Source organism: Cnephaeus nilssonii (assembly GCF_951640355.1).
Source record: "Cnephaeus nilssonii genome assembly, chromosome: 9".
NCBI lineage: Eukaryota > Metazoa > Chordata > Mammalia > Chiroptera > Vespertilionidae > Cnephaeus > Cnephaeus nilssonii.
Window position 1 is genome coordinate 96,087,521 of NC_137080.1, and position 17,813 is coordinate 96,105,333.

General features: G+C 60.0%; 4 protein-coding genes across 6 annotated transcripts; 3 read left to right on the forward strand and 1 right to left on the reverse strand.

Annotated features, from left to right (window-relative positions):
• Positions 1-443: 443 nt before the first annotated feature.
• Positions 444-6,522, forward strand: CLIC1 (chloride intracellular channel 1). The gene is made up of 6 exons (XM_079780317.1): positions 444-708; positions 3,568-3,677; positions 3,877-4,002; positions 4,396-4,502; positions 5,302-5,483; positions 6,141-6,522. The coding sequence occupies exons 1-6, from the start codon at positions 670-672 to the stop codon at positions 6,300-6,302; spliced, it is 726 nt and encodes a 241-aa protein (XP_079636443.1). The 5' UTR covers positions 444-669; the 3' UTR covers positions 6,303-6,522.
• Positions 6,523-6,650: 128 nt separating this feature from the next.
• Positions 6,651-12,877, forward strand: DDAH2 (DDAH family member 2, ADMA-independent). The gene is made up of 8 exons (XM_079780313.1): positions 6,651-7,053; positions 7,885-8,246; positions 8,354-8,453; positions 8,628-8,701; positions 8,837-8,956; positions 9,453-9,602; positions 9,774-9,837; positions 12,679-12,877. The coding sequence occupies exons 2-8, from the start codon at positions 7,950-7,952 to the stop codon at positions 12,747-12,749; spliced, it is 876 nt and encodes a 291-aa protein (XP_079636439.1). The 5' UTR covers positions 6,651-7,053; positions 7,885-7,949; the 3' UTR covers positions 12,750-12,877.
• Positions 12,080-14,539, reverse strand: MPIG6B (megakaryocyte and platelet inhibitory receptor G6b). 3 transcript variants are annotated; one of them, XM_079780314.1, is made up of 7 exons: positions 14,222-14,539; positions 13,621-13,716; positions 13,117-13,467; positions 12,881-12,971; positions 12,553-12,593; positions 12,342-12,421; positions 12,080-12,216 (listed from the first exon to the last, which is right to left on the reverse strand). In XM_079780314.1, the coding sequence occupies exons 2-7, from the start codon at positions 13,712-13,714 to the stop codon at positions 12,112-12,114; spliced, it is 762 nt and encodes a 253-aa protein (XP_079636440.1). In that variant the 5' UTR covers positions 13,715-13,716; positions 14,222-14,539; the 3' UTR covers positions 12,080-12,111. The 3 variants fall into 3 exon arrangements, with proteins under 3 accessions (XP_079636440.1, XP_079636442.1, XP_079636441.1); XM_079780316.1 differs by having other exon boundaries at positions 12,342-12,440; positions 13,621-14,539; XM_079780315.1 differs by lacking the exon at positions 12,080-12,216 and having other exon boundaries at positions 12,235-12,440; positions 13,621-14,539.
• A 112-nt stretch (positions 14,540-14,651) lies between these two features.
• LY6G6C (lymphocyte antigen 6 family member G6C) lies at positions 14,652-17,724 on the forward strand. The gene is made up of 3 exons (XM_079780318.1): positions 14,652-14,989; positions 16,542-16,652; positions 17,119-17,724. The coding sequence occupies exons 1-3, from the start codon at positions 14,794-14,796 to the stop codon at positions 17,331-17,333; spliced, it is 522 nt and encodes a 173-aa protein (XP_079636444.1). The 5' UTR covers positions 14,652-14,793; the 3' UTR covers positions 17,334-17,724.
• The last annotated feature ends 89 nt before the right edge of the window (positions 17,725-17,813 follow it).

Genomic DNA, 17,813 nt, shown 5'->3' on the forward strand with positions numbered 1-17,813 from the left:
GCAACCTGTCCGTAAGAAGGGCCCATTCGGGGGCAGAAGTGGCAGCACTGAAGCTGAGGGCTTCAGAGGGGAGCAGACCTCCCCAGGGGTGCGCTCGGCCTCGGGGTCCCAGCACAGGTCTGGGTGTCTGCCCACCCCCGGCCCCACCTTTCACCACTCTCTCCCCCACCCTAGAACCGGACTGAAATCTGGAAGGAGCTCGGAAAGAGGGATAAACGACGGACCACCCGTCCTCAAGTCTCCCCGAGTTCCCCGGGGCCTCCGGGGCCACCTGTGGGTGCCCAGCTCCCAGGAGGGCGGGGTGGGGAGTCCCGCCCGATGGAGCCGGGGAACCGGGCCCGCGCCGCCTCCCTCCCTCCGGGGGGCCGAGGCGCTCCCCACCTCCCGGCCCCCTCCCGGGCCCGGGCCCGCCCCTCTCGTCCCCTCCCCAGGCTCCAGGCGGGGCCGGCCGGTGAGTCAGCGCCTCGATCCGGGAGCGGACCGGCCGCGGAGCCGGGCGAGGTCGCGGGCTGGTGGGCGGCCGAGTGTGGCGCGAGCGGTCCGGTCCGACCCGGCTAGTGCGGTGCCGAGGGGCGTCGGGCCCGGGCCCAGCACCTCCGCCCGAGAGACCCGCCCTCCGGCCCCGCCCAGCTCCCCCGCGACGGCCGCTTCCTGGTCCCCGTCGCAACCATGGCCGAGGAGCAGCCGCAGGTCGAGCTGTTCGTGAAGGTGAGCCTCCCCCGGCCCCTGCCCTCCGGCCGGCCCGACCCGGCCCCCTCCGCCGCCCCGCCACCTGCAGCCTTCGGGATGGGAGGGAGGGCCGGTCCGCAGGGGAAGGCGATTGACGTGGCGGAGAAAGAATTCTAGGCTCAACCCTGGGAAGTTAGTACAAGTGCGAGTTGCCACCAGCCGGAAGGACCACACGGCAGAGAAAGGGGAGGGGTCCTGGGGGGGGCGCAGGCCGAGGGAAGGAGGGAAGGAGGGCAGGAGGGTAGGAGGGTAGGAGGGTAGGAGGGTAGGAGGGTGTGGGAGGAACAGAGGAAAACACCAGCACATGCGGCCTTAGGAGGGTGAGGGGCAGGGGGAGACTTGGAGAAGTGTGTGTGTGGGTGTTTGAGTGTGTGTGTGTGAGTGTGACTGGGGTGTGTGTGTGAGTGTGTGTGTGAGAGTGAGTGTGTGTGGGTGTGTGTGTGAGTGAGTGGATGTGTGTGTGAGTGTGAGTGGGGTGTGTGTGTGTGAGGGGGTGAGTGGGGGTGTATGAGTGTGAGTGGGTGTGTCTGTGTGTGTGAGTGGGTGTGTCTGTGTGAGTGTCTGTGTGTGAGTGGGTGTGTGAGAGTGTGTGTGTGTGTGAGTGGGGTGTGTGTGAGTGTGGGTGTGAGTGGGTGTGTGTGAGTGTGTGTGAGTGAGTGGATGTGTGTGTGAGTGTGAGTGGGGTGTGTGTGTGTGAGGGGGTGAGTGGGGGTGTGTGAGTGTGAGTGGGTGTGTCTGTGTGTGTGAGTGGGTGTGTCTGTGTGAGTGTCTGTGTGTGAGTGGGTGTGTGAGAGTGTGTGTGTGTGAGTGGGGTGGGTGTGAGTGGGTGTGTGTGAGTGTGAGTGTGTGTGTGAGTGGGGGTGGGTGTGAGTGGGGGTGTGTGAGTGTGAGTGTGTGTGTGGGTGTGAGTGGGGGTATGTGAGTGAGTGTGTGTGTGTGAGTGTGTGTGAGTGTGTGTGAGTGTGTGAGTGGGGGTATGTGAGTGTGAGTGTGTGTGTGAGTGTGTGAGTGGGGGTATGTGAGTGTGAGTGTGTGTGTGAGTGTGTGAGTGGGGGTATGTGAGTGTGAGTGTGTGTGTGAGTGTGTGAGTGGGGGTATGTGAGTGTGAGTGTGTGTGTGAGTGTGTGAGTGGGGGTATGTGAGTGTGAGTGTGTGTGTGAGTGTGTGTGGTGGGGAGGCCTGGCAGCGGGAAGAGGCCCACTGGGAAAGTGGGCTGGAGGACACGGAGTGGGAGTGGAGTGAAGAAACTGCTGCAGAGGATGGTGGCGAAGGGCTGGGGCTTGGGAGCGGGAGGAAGGGCGGAGATGGGAGTCCAGGCTGGGTGAGAGATCAGACCGAGGGGAGGCTGGGCGAGGGCCTTAGGGTCGAGAGGTTGTAGAAGCAGGAGAGAAAGAATTGCCCAACTCTCCTCTCCTGGGTGTGGATGCGGAGACGTGGCCATAGCATTTGGGTATCAAAACCGCAGGCCAGACCTGGCCAGGTGCTCAGTTGGTTAGTGTTGTCCGAATACACCAAGGTTGCAGGTTCGATCACGGTCAGGGCACATACAAGAATCAACCAATGAATGAATAAATGAGTGGAACAACACATCGATGTTTCTCTCTTCTCCCCTCCCCCCCCCCCACCCCATTTCCTCTCTCTCTCTAAAATCAATTAAAAAACAACAGCAACAACCGCAGGCCCGGCCTTCACCGTTCCGTTCCCCCCTGCTCCCTCCCCACTAGGGCTGTGCCTCTCCCCTCTCTGGACCTCATCTCGTCGCCCTCCTTCCCCTGGCGGACTCCGTCTTCTGTCTGCCTAGTGTCCCCACCCCCTCCCCTTCCTGCTCCCTTTCTCTCCGCTCCCCCCTTTTGTTCGTCTTGTCTTTGTGTGTTCCTGCCTGTTTCTCCCTCGGCTTTATGCTTGACTTCTCAGGCGGCCATTCCGTCGTCCCCTCACTCAGTGAGGTGCCGGCCGGCCCCAGGTGCGGTCCCACCTCACTCTCACACTCGCCTCAGGGGCTGTTTTCACTCGCGGTGAGTCTGTGCTGCAGAGGCTCTGGCCCTGGGTCCTGTGTGAGGAGGGTTCTCTGCAGCCAGAGGAGCTGTGCGGAGCCCCAGCAGGCAATGCGGGGAAGAGGAAGGTGGCCTTACCACCGGCCCCCCTCACAGGCCCCTGCCCCCACTCCTGGGCAGGAAGGAAGCTGCTAAGGCTGGAGACACCGATGAAATGAATCACCCGAGCCCAGGGGGAGGTGTCCCTTGAGGGATGAGGTCACCACTTGCCAATTGGAGAGCAGCCCCTCTCCAGCTCTAGGGCGAGGCTGTGAGCCCCTGACTCCCCGCAGCTGCCCGGAAACAGCGCGGGTGGCGGTATGGAGAACCGGGCTCTGCTTGCAGGCCCTGCCCCGCCCCTCGGCCTCAGGCTCCACTCCAGCCCGAACCCAGGCCGCTAGCCTGCATCTCTGGCCTCACCAAAGTCCCTCTCTGGGGCTACTGCATGGGCTGGGCTGAGAATGAAAATGAGTTTGTGTGTGGAAAGGACTTAGAGAGTACTAACTGAACTACGCTACTGTTAGTCTTCCCTCTCCGGGGTCCATCCTTTCATTTCTCCACAGCCCCTCCCTCTGCCCACCTCTCGCCTATACTTAAGTATTTGGAAAACCAGAAGCCAACCTTTGTACAAAATGTTTCCGCTGATCTGCTCTAGATTTGACCGAGCCCAGGGTGGAGAACCCAGTTCTAGAGAGACGTGTGTGGGTGGGGGGGTGGGAGGGGGGTTGGGAATAGGATGTGCCCAGAATGGCCTGGGGTTGGTGGGGTGCACCAGGCCTAACTTGAGGTGGGGCTTGCTTTTCAGGCTGGCAGTGACGGAGCCAAGATTGGGAACTGCCCCTTCTCCCAGAGGCTGTTCATGGTGCTCTGGCTCAAGGGAGTCACCTTCAACGTCACCACGGTTGACACCAAGAGGTAGGCCCACGTCTGTTCCTCGAAACACCCTTTGTGCTCGCACATAAGCACACACACACATTCAGTCACCCGAGTCTTCCATCCTGAACTTTTTCCTTTCTCCCAAGAGCCCCTTTCTCTTCCCACATCCCTCCATCTCCCTTTTCTGGTTCTCTCTGCCCCCCTTTTCCTGTCCCGATGCTTGGCCTCTCTCCTACAGGCGAACCGAGACAGTGCAGAAGCTGTGCCCAGGAGGGCAGCTCCCTTTCCTGTTGTACGGCACCGAAGTGCACACAGACACCAACAAGATTGAGGAATTTCTGGAGGCAGTGCTGTGTCCTCCCAGGTATTGGGGCACTTGGAAGGGGGGTTGGGGGGAGCTGGGAGGCTCTGAAGAAATAAAAAACAGATGGCGCCCTGGCCGGTTACTCAGTGGTTAGAGTGTCAGCCCAAGAACCAGGTTCGATTCCTGGTCAAGGGCATGTACCTGGGTTGCAGGTTCAATCCCTGGCGAGCAGGAGGCAACTAATCGATGTGTCTCTCTCACATAGATGTTTCTTTTTTTTTCTCTCTTTCTGCCCCTCCCCCTCCCTTCCACTCTCTCTGAAAATCAATGGGAAAAATATCCTCACTCCTTGGGGTGAGGATTAAAAAATAAACCAGATGGTTTCTTAGGGGCTGAGGCAGGGGGCTGAGGCTCCTCCCAGGAAGATTTCTTATTTCTCCCGTTGGCTTTCAGGTACCCCAAGCTGGCAGCTCTGAACCCTGAATCAAACACAGCTGGCCTGGACATATTTGCCAAATTTTCTGCCTACATCAAGAACTCAAACCCAGCACTCAATGACAGTGAGTCCTGTGGGCCAGGGGCCTGGGTCCCAGAAGGAACGAGAGGATCCAGGGCATGGGAGGCATTTGGAGCACTTAGAAATTCAGATCTCAACGTCAAGGGCGACGTGTTGGCTTAACCCCCATCTCTCCTTGCATTCTCATTGGCCATGACTCTTTTGAGCATCTCTCATTTCTCCCCTGGCCTCTTCTGCTCGACTGGGGTCGTTAATTGGGTTGGCTTGGCTGCTGGCCTGTTTTCTGGCAGAACAGGGTTGTGCTTAAGAACAGTGACTCTAGCCCTAGCCGGTTTGTCTCAACGGATAGAGTGTTGGACTGAAGGGTCCCAGGTTCGATTCTGGTCAAGGGCACATGCCCAGGTTGTGGGCTTGATCTCCAGTGTAGGGAGTGCAGGAGGCAGCCAATCAATGATTTTCTCCCATCATTGATATTTCTATCTCTCTCCCTCTCTTTTCCTCTCTGAAATCAATAAAATATATTAAAAATAAAAAAAAAGAACAGTGACTCTAGATCCAGATTACCTGAGTACAGATCCTACTAGCTGGGTGACTTCAGGCAATTCATTTAACCTCTCTATAAATCTATTTCCAGATCTATAAAATGAGGACAATACCTATTTTGTGGGTTGATGTGAGAATTAAATGAGTTTTTGTATATAAAGTGCTTACAGTAACAGAAAGCTGAGGACATAGCTGTTGTCCATTTGGACTGGCCGCAGCATTAGTATTCAGCCTCTCAGCAACCTGCCCTGACCTTCTGTGTCAGTCATCCGGGCTCTTGCCATGCCCTCTCTGTGCAGACCTGGAGAAGGGGCTCCTGAAAGCCCTGAAAGTGTTAGACAATTACCTGGCGTCCCCCCTCCCGGAGGAAGTGGACGAGACCAGTGCTGAGGACGAGGGCATCTCTCAGAGGAAGTTTCTGGATGGAAATGAGCTCACTCTGGCTGACTGTAACCTGCTGCCAAAGCTCCACATTGTGCAGGTGGGTGGCCATGGTGGGGGAGGGGAGCGGCTGGGGTGGCTGCCCAGGACCACCACTCCAAAGCGATCTCTTTCTCTGGGCGGGCTCTGTGGATGGCTACTAACAGCAAACGCACCCCTTCCTCTCAGCGGTCATTGCCCACAAGACTGTTGCTTGTGGCAGATGAAAACTGTTGGTTCCCATCTTTTGTCGCAGCCTAAAGCTATGGTTTTAGTTTGTGGAATCTGGGCCCGATGTTAGTCTGCCACAGAGCTGCCTGTTGAACTCTGAAAGGCAGAGTTGTGTGATGATTAGTCCTTGCCCCAAATGAAACCAAGAGAAAAGTCGCTGTGGAAATTTCAAGAGAAAAATGTAATCGTTTGTGAATGATAGCTCAATAAAACCCAGAGGAGAAAAGTAGTGCCATTGGAATTGGCCTGAAAGGGGCTTGTTATCAGTAAGGAGAGGAGAAGTGAAGACCGTGTACCACAGTAAAGAGCTAAGAACGCCAGTTGGAGAAGATGACTCACGGGGCAGGTAGGAATCACAGGAAAAGCTAGATGGTGGAGACTTAGCGCCCGGCCAAGGAGGCTGGGGTGAGAGAAAGACCACAGCGGCGCAGCCACTCCGCTTCCCGGAGGCTAACGTGTGTTCCTCTCCCCCCCCCCCCCCCCCCAGGTGGTGTGTAAGAAGTACCGCGGGTTCTCCATCCCCGAGGGGTTCCGTGGAGTGCATCGGTACTTGCGCAATGCCTATGCGCGCGAAGAGTTCGCCTCCACCTGTCCGGATGATGAGGAGATTGAGCTGGCCTATGAGCAAGTGGCCAAGGCCCTCAAATAGGCTCCTTCGGGGCTCCCTCTGCCCTGCCCTCCATGTCCCCCACAAAGGCCCCCAAGGGGCACACTCCAAAATGTCCAGTGGGCAGTGAATGCTGGAGACTTGTGCAGGCTGCCCGGGGGTGAAGGGAAGGATGGGGGATCTGGGTGAGATTTTTACCGCGGGGTGGGGTAGGGTTGATTGGTAGGACAATGTATTTCAGTAATAAAATACAGAATGAAAATCTAGTGTTGTAATTACACAAAGGGGGCTCGAAATGTGGGTAACGCGAATGCCGGGTGGGTCAGTGACCTTGAGCTCCGGCAGAAGCCAGGAATTAGAAGGGGTGCTGGCGGTGATTTTGCCATTTTTACTGCCAACCCATTGTCGCCTTGTCTTGTGGGTCCATGCTGCGTTTGCTGCCCAGCCTGAAGGGGCGGCCATGTCTGGGTGGGCCTGAGCCACGCTCGCCGGGCGGGGCCGAGTTCTGAGAAGGGGGGCGCAGCCCTGGTGGAGTGGGCGCGGCGTCGCGGGCGGATGGGCGTGGTCTGCGGAGCCCGGCCCTGTCCCGCTTAGACAATGCCCCGGAGCCGCCAGACCGCCGAGCCCCTGCCCCACCGCGGCCCCGGGCCTCGCCTACCCCGGGGCTCCTCGCCGCGAAAGCTCCAGCCCCCGAGGCTTGACGAGCAGGACTCCTCTCCACCAACTCTGTCCTCGCGGGGGTTGGGACCCCAGCCGAGATCAGCGAACGGCAGGAGTAGGGTGGGCGCTGGAGGTGAGTCTGGAGCGGGCGGTGTTCCCCGGACTGTGTTGGGGCCGGAATCGGGGTACCGGGCCCGTGCCTGCGCCGGACAGAGTGCGGGGGGGGGGGGGGCGGCGTTTGAGTTGCGGAGCTGAATGGGGTGGACTTTGGGGAAGACAGAGCGGAGGGAAGGGACAGGGTCCTGGAGCCTGGAGCCTGGAGCGGCGCCCGCGCCCCGGAACCACGCCCCCGCTCCCCCGCCCTCAGACTCCCTCTTCGACCTCTCCCAGTCCTCCGGGACTCGGTCTGGTTTAGGCTGGGTGGCGCTGGGAGCTGAGTGACCCGCTGGGGCGGAGATGATATTTAACTCCTGTGACTCTGATTCCTCCCCCCTTGCCCCTCTCTCCCTTTCTCGTTTGGACCCTAGACTTCCACCCCCAGGCCCTCTCCCCAGCTGCCTCCGGTCCCATAACCCTAGTGGGTGCCTCGCCGCACTTCGGGTCTGCACAGCGCGAGCAGCTGAGGGTTAAGGGGGCGGGGCCGCTGCATTTTTGGGGAGTGAGCGCATCCTAGCGGCTGCCAAGAGGGGCGCCGGGCAGGAACCGCACGAAGCCCCCGAGCAGGGGCAACAGGTGTCTGGGAGATGACGGGGTCCTGATCTTGCCCCTCGGACTCCCCCAGAGCAGCAAATGGCGATGGTGCGGGCGTTGGGTGGGCAGCCGGGGAAGGTCTGCCGGAGGAGGAGAGGAGAGGGAGGGGTGCCAGAGGCGGCCGGAGGAAGACCCCGGTTCCTAACCACCTTCCCACGCCCTTCTCGGCGTTCTCTTTCTCTCCCCCGCACCCCCATTCTGTCTCCTCTCCCAGACAGCTGAAGTAAAAGGAGGAAACTGAGAAATCAGCGCTGCCGGAGGGGCGACTGTGTGGATGGGATGGGGACGCCGGGGGAGGGGCTGGGCCGCTGCTCCCACGCCCTGATCCGCGGGGTCCCGGAGAGCCTGGCGTCGGGGGAGGGTGCGGGGGCTGGCCTCCCCGCCCTGGACCTGGCTAAAGCTCAGCGGGAGCACGGGGTGCTGGGGGGTAAGTTGAGGCAGCGATTGGGGCTACAGCTGCTCGAACTGCCTCCTGAAGAGTCGCTGCCGCTGGGACCGCTGCTCGGCGACACCGCCGTGATCCAGGGGGACACGGCCCTGATCACGCGGCCCTGGAGTCCTGCCCGCAGGCCAGAGGTGACGCCAGGGGGCGCGGGGGGGGGGGGCTGGGCTTCCGAGGCTTCAGGGAAGAATTGGGGGGGGGGGCGGGAATGTCTCAGCCCCGCTCCTCCCCTCGCCCTCAGGTGGATGGAGTCCGCAAAGCCCTCCAGGACCTGGGGCTCCGGATTGTGGAGATGGGGGACGAGAACGCGACGCTGGATGGCACTGATGTCCTCTTCACCGGTGAGGCTGGGGGCCCGTCCCGGGAGCTGGGCACGGGGACGCAGAGTTTGGGAGACCGGGGACGCAGAGTTTGGGAGACCGGGGACGCAGAGTTTGGGAGACCGGGCCGTCTCGGGTCTTGTTCCAACTCTTCCCACCCACCCCGCCCTTAAACCTCTTGGCCTCGGGGCGCAGGCCGGGAGTTTTTCGTGGGCCTCTCCAAGTGGACCAACCACCGAGGAGCCGAGATCGTGGCCGACACGTTCCGGGTGAGGAGCGGCCAGCCTTGGGAAGGGGGTGCAGGGCGCCGAGGAGGGAGAGGCCGAGAGCGGGGCGGTGGAGGGAAATGTTGAGGGTGTTCCGTCACCCTCCCGGTCCCTGAGGACTTCCCCTCGTCCCCCTAGGACTTCGCCGTCTCCACAGTGCCGGTCTCCAGCCCCTGCCACCTGCGCAGCTTCTGCGGCATGGGGGGACCCCGCACGGTGGTGGCGGGGAGCAGCGACGCTGCCCAAAAGGCGGTCCGGGTGAGCAGGGGCGGGGCCGGGGCGGGGCCAGGCCCAGGGTCGTGGGCGCGGCTATGGGCCAGGGAGGCGGGGCTGGGAGGCTCCGAAAATTAGCCCCGGCCCCTGCCCTCCGGGTGCAGGTCATCTGTGAAAACGGAGTGTAGCTGGACAGGGCGATGGGAGCTCAGGGAACAGAGTCGGTTCACATTCACACGGTCTTCCAAAATCCCCAGAGGGGCATCTAAGCTGTGATTTGAAGGGTGCTTGGGGCCGATGGGGGGCTGGAGAAGGGGAGATGGGAGAAGAGGCTGCAGGTGGAAGGACTGCGTGTGAATCTGAGGTGGAAATTAGCAAAGGTAACTCAAGCGCTTAGAAGAGTGTCTGACTCGCAGTATGTGCTGCGTCATGATTATTTCACCAACGTAACCGTCCGAGCACTCAGCCTGGGGGTGGGGGCAGCCAGGCTCGGGGTGCAGAGGCTCTGAGACTTGAATGCTGCCTCTTTCCTCTACACCAGGCCATGGCGGTGCTGACGGACCACCCCTACGCCTCCCTGACCCTCCCAGATGACGCAGCCGCTGACTGTCTCTTTCTGCGCCCTGGGTTGCCCGGGGTGCCCCCTTTCCTCCTGCACCGTGGAGGGGGGGACCTGCCCAACAGCCAGGAGGTGAGGGGAGACAGAAGCCCCAACAACAACCAGAGAAAGGCATCTCAGGCCTTCGTAGGAGGAGCAGGGAGGGAGTCCTTACCCAGAAGCCTGAGTGGGACCATTCTGATCTGGCTGCACGGGGTGTGTGGTTGTCTCACTCCATCTCCCCATCCCATGTCCTCCCTGCAGGCACTGCAGAAGCTCTCCGATGTCACCCTGGTCCCTGTGTCCTGCTCTGAACTGGAGAAGGCAGGTGCTGGGCTCAGCTCCCTCTGCCTGGTACTCAGCACACGCCCCCACAGTTGAGGGCCTGGCCTTGGGGTCTTGGTTGGTCAGGGGTAGGGCAGTGTAGGGAGTAGAAGGGGCAGGAGAATTAGAGAAAGGATGGTGAATAGTGGGAACAGGGTCCCAAGGTAGGGGGAGGGCATAGTGTGGGGAAAGGATAGACATCATTGGGTGAGTCTTCTCTCTCAGAACTAATAAAATAGAACTGACCTTTCAGACTGGGCTGTGGCTGCTGTTTTATTGGGGCAGAGGGACAGGGGCAGGGCTGAAACCTGAGGTTGGGGATAGTGAGGGAAGGAGGCCTCTTTCATTCCTCAAACCCTCATTAGGCACTCGCTGACTCATTGCCCAGCCCTGTGTCATGGGTGCTTGGGCGCGAGCATGTACAGGGCAGAGGAGAGAGCGCATGGGTGGGTCACTTGCTGAATTTATCTAAATCTCAGATGATTCAGAGATTGGTAGATTACTAACCCACCCATAGCTGATAGGAAGAAATAACACTTGCAGAAATATTAATTTTTATTCACTCATTTACTGAGGCTTAGCAGTGATGTGAAAAGGGCCAGTCTCCTGCTCCCGGGAACTCACGATGCTTGAACATCGCTTACCAACGGAAGACAGGTTGTGAGGGAACAAGTCACAGGAGGCTGCTGCTACGAGAGAACAAGGGGTCTCCCAGGGCATCAAAATGCGTGCAGGGTGGCGAGGGGTCGGAATGGCTTCCCAGAGGCGGCACTGAACTGAGTCCTGAGGATTAGTAAGAACTAGCAGGCAGGCAGTGGAGAGGAGGGGAAAGTGTAATCCATGAAGAGGGCATTGCACCGGACAGAGGCACACAGCGCTTGGGGCCTGCAGCGGGGTGGGGGTGTGTGTGTGGGGGGGGGGGTTCTCCACGGCTGGCGTTGTGTGTGTGTGATGTGACAGATAAGCCTAGAGAGGAGGCAAAGTGCCGTAGTACTGTGTACCCAAAGCCAAGGCCCCTGGGCCCAGGGCTGACGGTTAAGGAAAGAAACTACAGATCTGAAATACAGGCTGTCAGAAGTAGGTTATATTTGGGAAGGATCTACCTGCCTTCAGGGAGGCGGGCAAGGGAAAAAGGATGAGGTGGGTTTCTGGGTAATCCAGGGAAACGAGGAGCATACACGCAGGTGGCAGGGCGGGCATGAAGAAGGGTGTGGGTTTGACAGTGATGTTAGAACAGAACACAAGGACTTGGTTCATTGTGTGACAGGAAGGATGCTGCATGACTCAGTTTCTGGCCCGGCCAAGAGGGTTGATCAAGAGGGAATACAGAGGAGGACTGATGGGAGGTTTGGAGATGACAATGAGTTTTGGACATGCTGTATGAAAAATGTGTAGGGCCAGACAGACAGGGATGTCTGAGGGACAGTTTGGAAACCCCTCAGCTGACACCTGAGCGGGAGAGTTCTGGGTGTCATTTGCCAAGGTGAGGGCTGAGGCCACTGGGGATCACTTCCCAGAAGAGGAAGAGGAAGGGGCAAACCTAGAACGGTGGGGATACCGTGGCGGGAGGGAGGAAGGAAGAGGAGTCCAGAAGGAAGGCAGCAGCATTAAAGAGAAACAGCTTTGCCCTAACCGGTGTGGCTCAGTGGATAGAGCATCGGCCTGCGGACTGAAGGGTCTGAGGTTCAGTTCCGGTCAAGGGCATGTACCTTGGTTGCGGGCACATCCCCAGTAGGGGGTGTGCAGGAGGCAGCTGATTGATGTTTCTCTCTCATCGATGTTTCTAGATCCCTCTCCCTCTTCCTCTGTAAAAAATCAATAAAATATTTGTTTTTTTTAAAAAAGAAAGAAAAACAGCTTAAAGAAGGGAGTGATCAAAAGCCAAGCCAAGCCAGATGAATGCTAATGTGGCCATTAGGACCTCACTGGCAGCCCCCTGGGCGTAGAGTGCAGGAGAAGAACATGGAGGAGCCAGGTGTAAGCCCTGGTTCGAGGAGCTTGACTGGAAGGGAGGGAGCGACTCTAGGAGTGGCTGATGCCTTAAGGTGGGAAAGGTCTCTGAGCTTTAGAGGGACCAGTGGTAAGGGAGACGTGGAGGCTCTAGGGGTGGGGTGGCTGCAGGAGAAGCTCAGTGGCAGAGACAGCCTGGAGCCAGGTCTCCGGACTCCCAGTCTAGTGCTCATTTCTATCCTATGGTGCCTTCATTTCCCCGGGAGAGCCGAAGAATTCTGGAGAGCTGGGAGCCCCCAGCTTGTGAAGTTTGGAGGAAGGCTTTCCTTCAAACGACAACCGCATAGATGGTGGAGGAGTCAGCAGGGACCACTGAGGACAGCCGGCAGGGCCGTCTGAGGGCCGCGCGATCCAGGTCTGCGTAGAGCAGGCTCTGCAAGGTGGGCAGGAGGGCAGAGTGTCTCGGAAGTCTGGTTCCCTAGCAATCCAGGCCTCTGTCTCTCGGTCCAATTTTCTCAGGGATTCTGGCCGGTTCCCCTCCCATCCCCAAGCCCTCACCGACTCCTGGTCCAGGTCCCCCGCAGTCTTGGGCTCCTCGGCCTTTGCTGGTCTCCGGGGCTCGGCTTTCACTCGTGGGACTATATGGGGGGGACAGAGCTGAAGGATTGAGAGAAGGTGACCAACTCGGCTGCTCCCTGCAAGCGCTCAGACTCGGACTTGAGGGGTCGGGATGTGCGGTAGGAAAAGGAAAAGGGGGAGTTAGGCTCACCAGATCTGGGGAGTGGCCGCGGCGGGCGTGGGGGTGAGCGCCTGTCAGGGGTGTGGAACAATCATCGTCTCTGAGAGCCGCCAGGGTCGCCTCCCTGGTTCTTCACCACAACCCTGCAACTTGCAGGTTCGGTCCGCAGGGGAACGCAGGCTCCACCCCACCGGTTCCGCCCCCGCTCTCATCCTGCCTCCTGCTGAGCTTCCCGCGCCAGGGCTCCACCCACCGGCCTGTGGCCTCACCCCATTCTCCAACCAAACCGCAACCCAGGGCTCCAGACCTGGCGTTTGTCTTCGAAACCCGCCCGCCGGGCCCCGCCTCTCGAGCTCACCTGCGCTGCCACCAGACGGCACCCGCCGCTCCCAGTCCCAGCACCAGCCCGGCGCCCAGCAGGGGGATCAGGAGCAGGGGATACACGGACCCTGGGGGGACGGGGACGGGGTGGTCAGCGGTTCGCGGGCGGACAGCAGCTCTCCCTCTCTGGAATCCCGGCCACGGCTCCTTCCCCGTCGGAGGGGGGAGGCGTGTCCGCTTGAAGCCCCCCCGCGCGCGGAGGCTTCGACCTACCCGGGCTGGGCCCGGAGCCCCTGCAGTCGGCCGCGTCCCCCAGCACGCGGAGCACCGTGTGGCTCTCGTCCTCGTGGCGGCCCCTGCAGATGAAGGTGCCCGAGTCCCCGGCGCTCAGCAGCAGCTCCAGCCGCCGGATTCCAGGGTGGTCCAGGGCCCGCAGGCGGCCGGCAAAGGGCTGGACAGGAGACACGGTGGGGGTCCCGCTCGGGGAGACCCACAGGATCCGGCGGCGGCCTTTGGGCAGGCCCTTGCAGGCCGGGAAGCTGGGCGCCCAGACCCAGCGGACGGGATGGGAGACCCCTACGCAGGAGAGATTGACCCGGTCCCCGGGACGGCCGTCCAAGGAAACTAGGGGCGGCGAGGGGGGCGGTGGTTAGGGCAAGTCCACAGGCGAGGAGGACCCACCCCCCCCCCCCCCCCCCCCCCGCCTCTCCCGCCGTCCTGGATCTTCCCACACACATCCTGCTCCGCAGTCGCCCCCGCCCCGGGCCTCAGACTTGCCTCGTTCATGCCGATCCCCCAGCGACAGCTTGGCCCCGGGGTCCCCCTGAACCCGCCACAGCAGCAGCGGCAGCAGCGGCAGAACCAGGGCCATGGCTGGATGTGGTGGGGAGAGGAGGCGAGTGAATCAGCGGAGGAGACCGGAGGGAAATGCGGGGGGAGGAGCGGGGGTCGGCGGGTCTGGGGGCTCCGATAAGAGGGGGCGGGGCCAGCTCTGCGGGATCCCTCTGGGAACACTGGGGCAAGCTCACAGCCCTCGAACAGCGCGCCCTGCAGCGCGCCCTGCGTTGGCGCCCGCATTTCCCAGGCTTTCACTCCTGCAGCCGAGCAGGTCGGAGCATCACGAATTCTGGATCCCGGCTGGGTTCCAAACCTGACCTCCACTGCTGGCTGCGTGCTGTGAGCAAGTCGCCTAACCTCTCAAGCCTGTTGGCTCAGCTACAAAAGCACCTGCTTGCAGAGGCTTGTGAGAAGGAAACGCGTACTCCTAAAACGCCCAGGACGAGGGCTGACGCACGGGAACACCAAGTACTTTCCACGATCTTACTGTCTGTTCTGTTAGCTCCTGCCTCCGTGCCCACGCGGTCCCTCAGCCACGCACCTCCCAAACCCGCAGGTTCTGATTGGATGGCCCCTTGGAGCAGGTGCACACGCTCCGCATCCAGGACTTCACTGGCCTTCGCTGGACGGTGCAACTGAGACCCGCCCAGCCCAGCCCAGGCCTCTGCTGCTGTGACATCACAGACATCCTTGGTGACATCACAAACCCTACTCCCTAATCCTGTGGCTGGGCAGTGACTGGGAAGACCAAATAGGAGCTGAATTGAGATTAATTTGGCTCTTTCCACCCAAAATCTCTGCCCACGTGTTTTACCAGTGGCCCCAGGGATCCAAGATTGGCAGTCATCGCGGGCCACACTAATTGTCTATTTCCCAGGAGCCAGCAGCTGCGGGGGGGCTGTAACATTGCAGGGGCCTTTGGTGATGCCTCGGGAGAACAGAGGCCTGGGCAAGCAGGGCTGTGGGCGGGGGGGCGCCAGGAGGAGCACCTTGGTCTGAAACCAAGAACCAAAATGGCTCACCTACATTCCACCCAATCCTGCCCCACCTCCCTCACCTCTGTCTCCCGTCTCCCCTCCCCCACCCAGTCCTGTTTAGCCCCTCCCCACCATAATGGGGAGGAGGGGCCACCAGAGCAGGGAAGGGAGGGACTGTTGGAGTATAAAAGCGAAAAAGGCCATTGGGCTCCCAGAGCTGGATCCCCGGAAATCTACTCAGTCATTTGCTGCAGTTGCTGCCCTTCTCAGGACCCTCACCATGAAAGGCCTTCTGCTGCTCGTCCTGTCTTCTTTGCTCTGCTGGGTCTCAGGTGAGCACCTGGGGCCCCAAGGACCTGGTTCACCCCGTCAGGACTTTATACCCTGCCCCACCCCCCACCCCACATTACCCACTCCTCAGGATCCCAGCACCCCCGGCCCCATTGGCTGGGTTCTGTGCTTCCAGAACCAGGTCTCCCTGTGACTGGATCCTGGCTCCATTTCTCAAGGATTCATGTTCCCACCTCCAAGACCCACTATCAAGCCAGGGTTCCAGGTCCCCTTTTCCCCAGTCCAAGGTGCCCCCTTCTTGGCCACCCTAATTCCCTTGCCAGCCCCCATCCAGCTTACCTGCTTTCTCCTCCCTCCATCACGCTCGGCAGGGTGTCCTCCCAGAGCCTAGGCACCCCGCCTGGGGCTGCTTTTGCACCCCGCCTGTCAACTGCTCCATCAGGGACTTCATGCTCAGTCCCTTGAGCAGCAGCCTTTCCTAGTGGCCTCCTGCTCCTCTCGGGGGCCCGTACCCCCAGGGTCACAAGCTTTCTGGAAGGTGCCAGCGGCCTCTTAGAACCTCCTAGGGAACCAGGGAGATTCCCCCCCGCCCCCCCCCCTTCTAGGCAGGGAGTGCCAGGGCTGCTACCCCCAGGGTGAGGGGCAGCCACAGGCTTGTTCACCCTTGGACCAAATCCCTCCTTCACCAAACCCTGCGTGCCCAGACCTCGCATTGGCTGAGGCAGAAACTCCGGGCTGCCGCCTTCTGTTCCAGGCGGAGTCTGGCCTGTCCCCCGGATAGTATTCCCTTCTGCGGAGAGCCCCTGGGGGAGAGGATCCATTCAGGTCGGTGCCTCTTCCCACTCCTCGGTGGGCACAGGAGGTGAAGCGTAAATTGCTAAAGCTGGCCGCACATGGCCTTCTTGCCAGCTTCAAGTTCCAAGCCACTTCTGCATGTGTTGTATCCTCCATGATTTTTATTTTTATTTTAAATGTATTTTTATTGATTTCAGAGAGGAAGGGAGAGGGAGAGAGAGAGAGAAACATCAATGATGAGGGAGAATCATTGATCGGCTGCCTCCTGCATGCCCCCTCTTGGGGACTGAGCCCACAACCAGGGCATGTACCTTGACTGGAATCGAACCCGGGACCCTTAGGTCGGCAGGCCGACACTCTATCCGCTGAGCTCAGCTGGCCAGGGCCATGATTTTAATTTTGAATAGTTCTTCCTATTTTAAGTCTCTACCTGTGACCTCCTCCGAATTCTTTCTTCTTCCCACCGCCTCCACCCCATGGAATCCTCACTTTCCATGTAGCCCAGCCCCGTGTTGTTGTTGTTGGTAGCACTGCCCTCCTGACTCATCCCCAGCTGGAGTGGCGTGGAGAAAGGCAGTTAGGGTGTGGCTGTTCACAGAGCAGCAACTCCACCCTCACCCACTTCCACTTTTTCTCTATCGCTCACCTGCTCTGTCCCTGTCAGACCAAACCGGTCAGAACACCTACTGCACTGGTTCTTCTCCACCTTACCCCCCCCACCGCCCCCCACCCCCCGCTCGGCTCAGCCCCAGGTGAGTCAGACACCCCATCACCTCAGCCTGATTTGTGTCTTCCCAGCTGACATTCGCTGTCACTCCTGCTACAAGGTCCCTGTGCTGGGCTGCGTGGACCGGACGTCCTGCCGTCTGGAACCAGGACAGAAATGCCTGACAACAAATGTGTACCTCGGTAATCTGCCCTTCTTTAGCGCGGACCAGGGGCCGGTGGGAGACTCTATGGCTGAGGCTGAGGCCCAACTGGGGCTAAGGCTGAGCTGGAACAGAGAATGACAGCAATGAGAACTTTTGGCCAAAGATTATCACGTACCAGGCCCCATTCTGTGTCTCTACATGGATTGTTTCAATTCATGTTCGTGACAACCCTATGATGTGGCTGTTATTGTACCGCAGAAACAGCCCCAGAGAGCGGCAGTAACAGGCCCAAGGCATCCCGGCCGGCAAGTGACAGGACTGGGGTTGGGTGAAGGGCAGGGTCTGGAAGTCAGCAGGAAGATGAGACTGAGAGGAGAAAAGAAGGGGACGCTGGGGCAGAATTGGGAGGAAAGGAGGTTGAGTGGGTGCGTGGGGTGGGGGAGTGGACACAAGCATCCCAGGCGCCCATCCCAGCTGACACCACCGCCCACTCCCACCCCCAGGCAAGATGTGGGTTTTCTCCAACCTTCGCTGTGGCACACCTGATGAGCCCTGTCGGGAGGCCTTGAACCAAACCAACCACAAGCTGGGCCTGACCTATAACACCACCTGCTGCGAGAAGGACAACTGCAACAGCCCAGCCCCCCGGCCCGCCCCAGCCCTGGGCCTGGGCCTCCTCACCTCCTTGGCCGGCGCTGGCCTCTGGCTGCTGCACTGACGCCCACTCCTCCCCTGCCTCAGCCTCAGCCTCTCTCCCCGTGTCTCCGGATCCCCTGGCTTCCCACAGTGGTCTCCCCTAGTTCCCTTTGCTCGGAAAAACATTTCTCTAGACCCTTCACATTTCTTTGATTAGACAGTGGTCTCCCTGTCTGTCATGCTATCCCATCCCCTCCTCTCTGCTTCGCTGAGTCCCTCCCATGTCCCTCCAGACCACTCCAGATCTCCCACTGCCCCCAGAAGGGCTCCCCTTTGTGCTCTGCACTGCCCTGCCCTGCTTAGGAAGGACTTGGGGTCTGGGCCTGTCCCCCGTGATGGCTCCAGAAAAGACCTGACGACCTTGCCCTGCTTACCTCTTTCCATTTTGAGTAATAAATGCCTGTGTCTGGTAAGTCGTGCATTCATTGTCAGGAGACCTGTTGTCAGAGGCCCCCCTCCCGAAATAACCCCCTCAGCCCCCACCCTTCCCCAGGACCCTTCA

What these genes read in the sequence shown, in the direction of transcription:
- DDAH2 (XM_079780313.1), top strand. Translation starts at nt 7,950, where the DNA reads ATGGGGACGCCGGGGGAGGGGCTGGGCCGCTGCTCCCACGCCCTGATC. An exon ending in TCGTGGCCGACACGTTCCGG is followed by an intron (nt 8,702 to 8,836) that starts GTGAGGAGCGGC and finishes TCGTCCCCCTAG; the next exon opens with GACTTCGCCGTCTCCACAGT. An exon ending in ACCTGCCCAACAGCCAGGAG is followed by an intron (nt 9,603 to 9,773) that starts GTGAGGGGAGAC and finishes TCCTCCCTGCAG; the next exon opens with GCACTGCAGAAGCTCTCCGA.
- LY6G6C (XM_079780318.1), top strand. Translation starts at nt 14,794, where the DNA reads ATGGGGAGGAGGGGCCACCAGAGCAGGGAAGGGAGGGACTGTTGGAGT. An exon ending in TTTGCTCTGCTGGGTCTCAG is followed by an intron (nt 14,990 to 16,541) that starts GTGAGCACCTGG and finishes GTGTCTTCCCAG; the next exon opens with CTGACATTCGCTGTCACTCC. An exon ending in GACAACAAATGTGTACCTCG is followed by an intron (nt 16,653 to 17,118) that starts GTAATCTGCCCT and finishes TCCCACCCCCAG; the next exon opens with GCAAGATGTGGGTTTTCTCC.
- CLIC1 (XM_079780317.1), top strand. Translation starts at nt 670, where the DNA reads ATGGCCGAGGAGCAGCCGCAGGTCGAGCTGTTCGTGAAG. An exon ending in AGGTCGAGCTGTTCGTGAAG is followed by an intron (nt 709 to 3,567) that starts GTGAGCCTCCCC and finishes CTTGCTTTTCAG; the next exon opens with GCTGGCAGTGACGGAGCCAA. An exon ending in AAACCCAGCACTCAATGACA is followed by an intron (nt 4,503 to 5,301) that starts GTGAGTCCTGTG and finishes CTCTCTGTGCAG; the next exon opens with ACCTGGAGAAGGGGCTCCTG.
- MPIG6B (XM_079780314.1), bottom strand. Translation starts at nt 13,714, where the DNA reads ATGGCCCTGGTTCTGCCGCTGCTGCCGCTGCTGCTGTGGCGGGTTCAG. An exon ending in GGGCTCCGGGCCCAGCCCGG is followed by an intron (nt 12,972 to 13,116) that starts GTAGGTCGAAGC and finishes CCGTCCCCCCAG; the next exon opens with GGTCCGTGTATCCCCTGCTC. An exon ending in GCGGCCACTCCCCAGATCTG is followed by an intron (nt 12,422 to 12,552) that starts GTGAGCCTAACT and finishes CCCCCCATATAG; the next exon opens with TCCCACGAGTGAAAGCCGAG.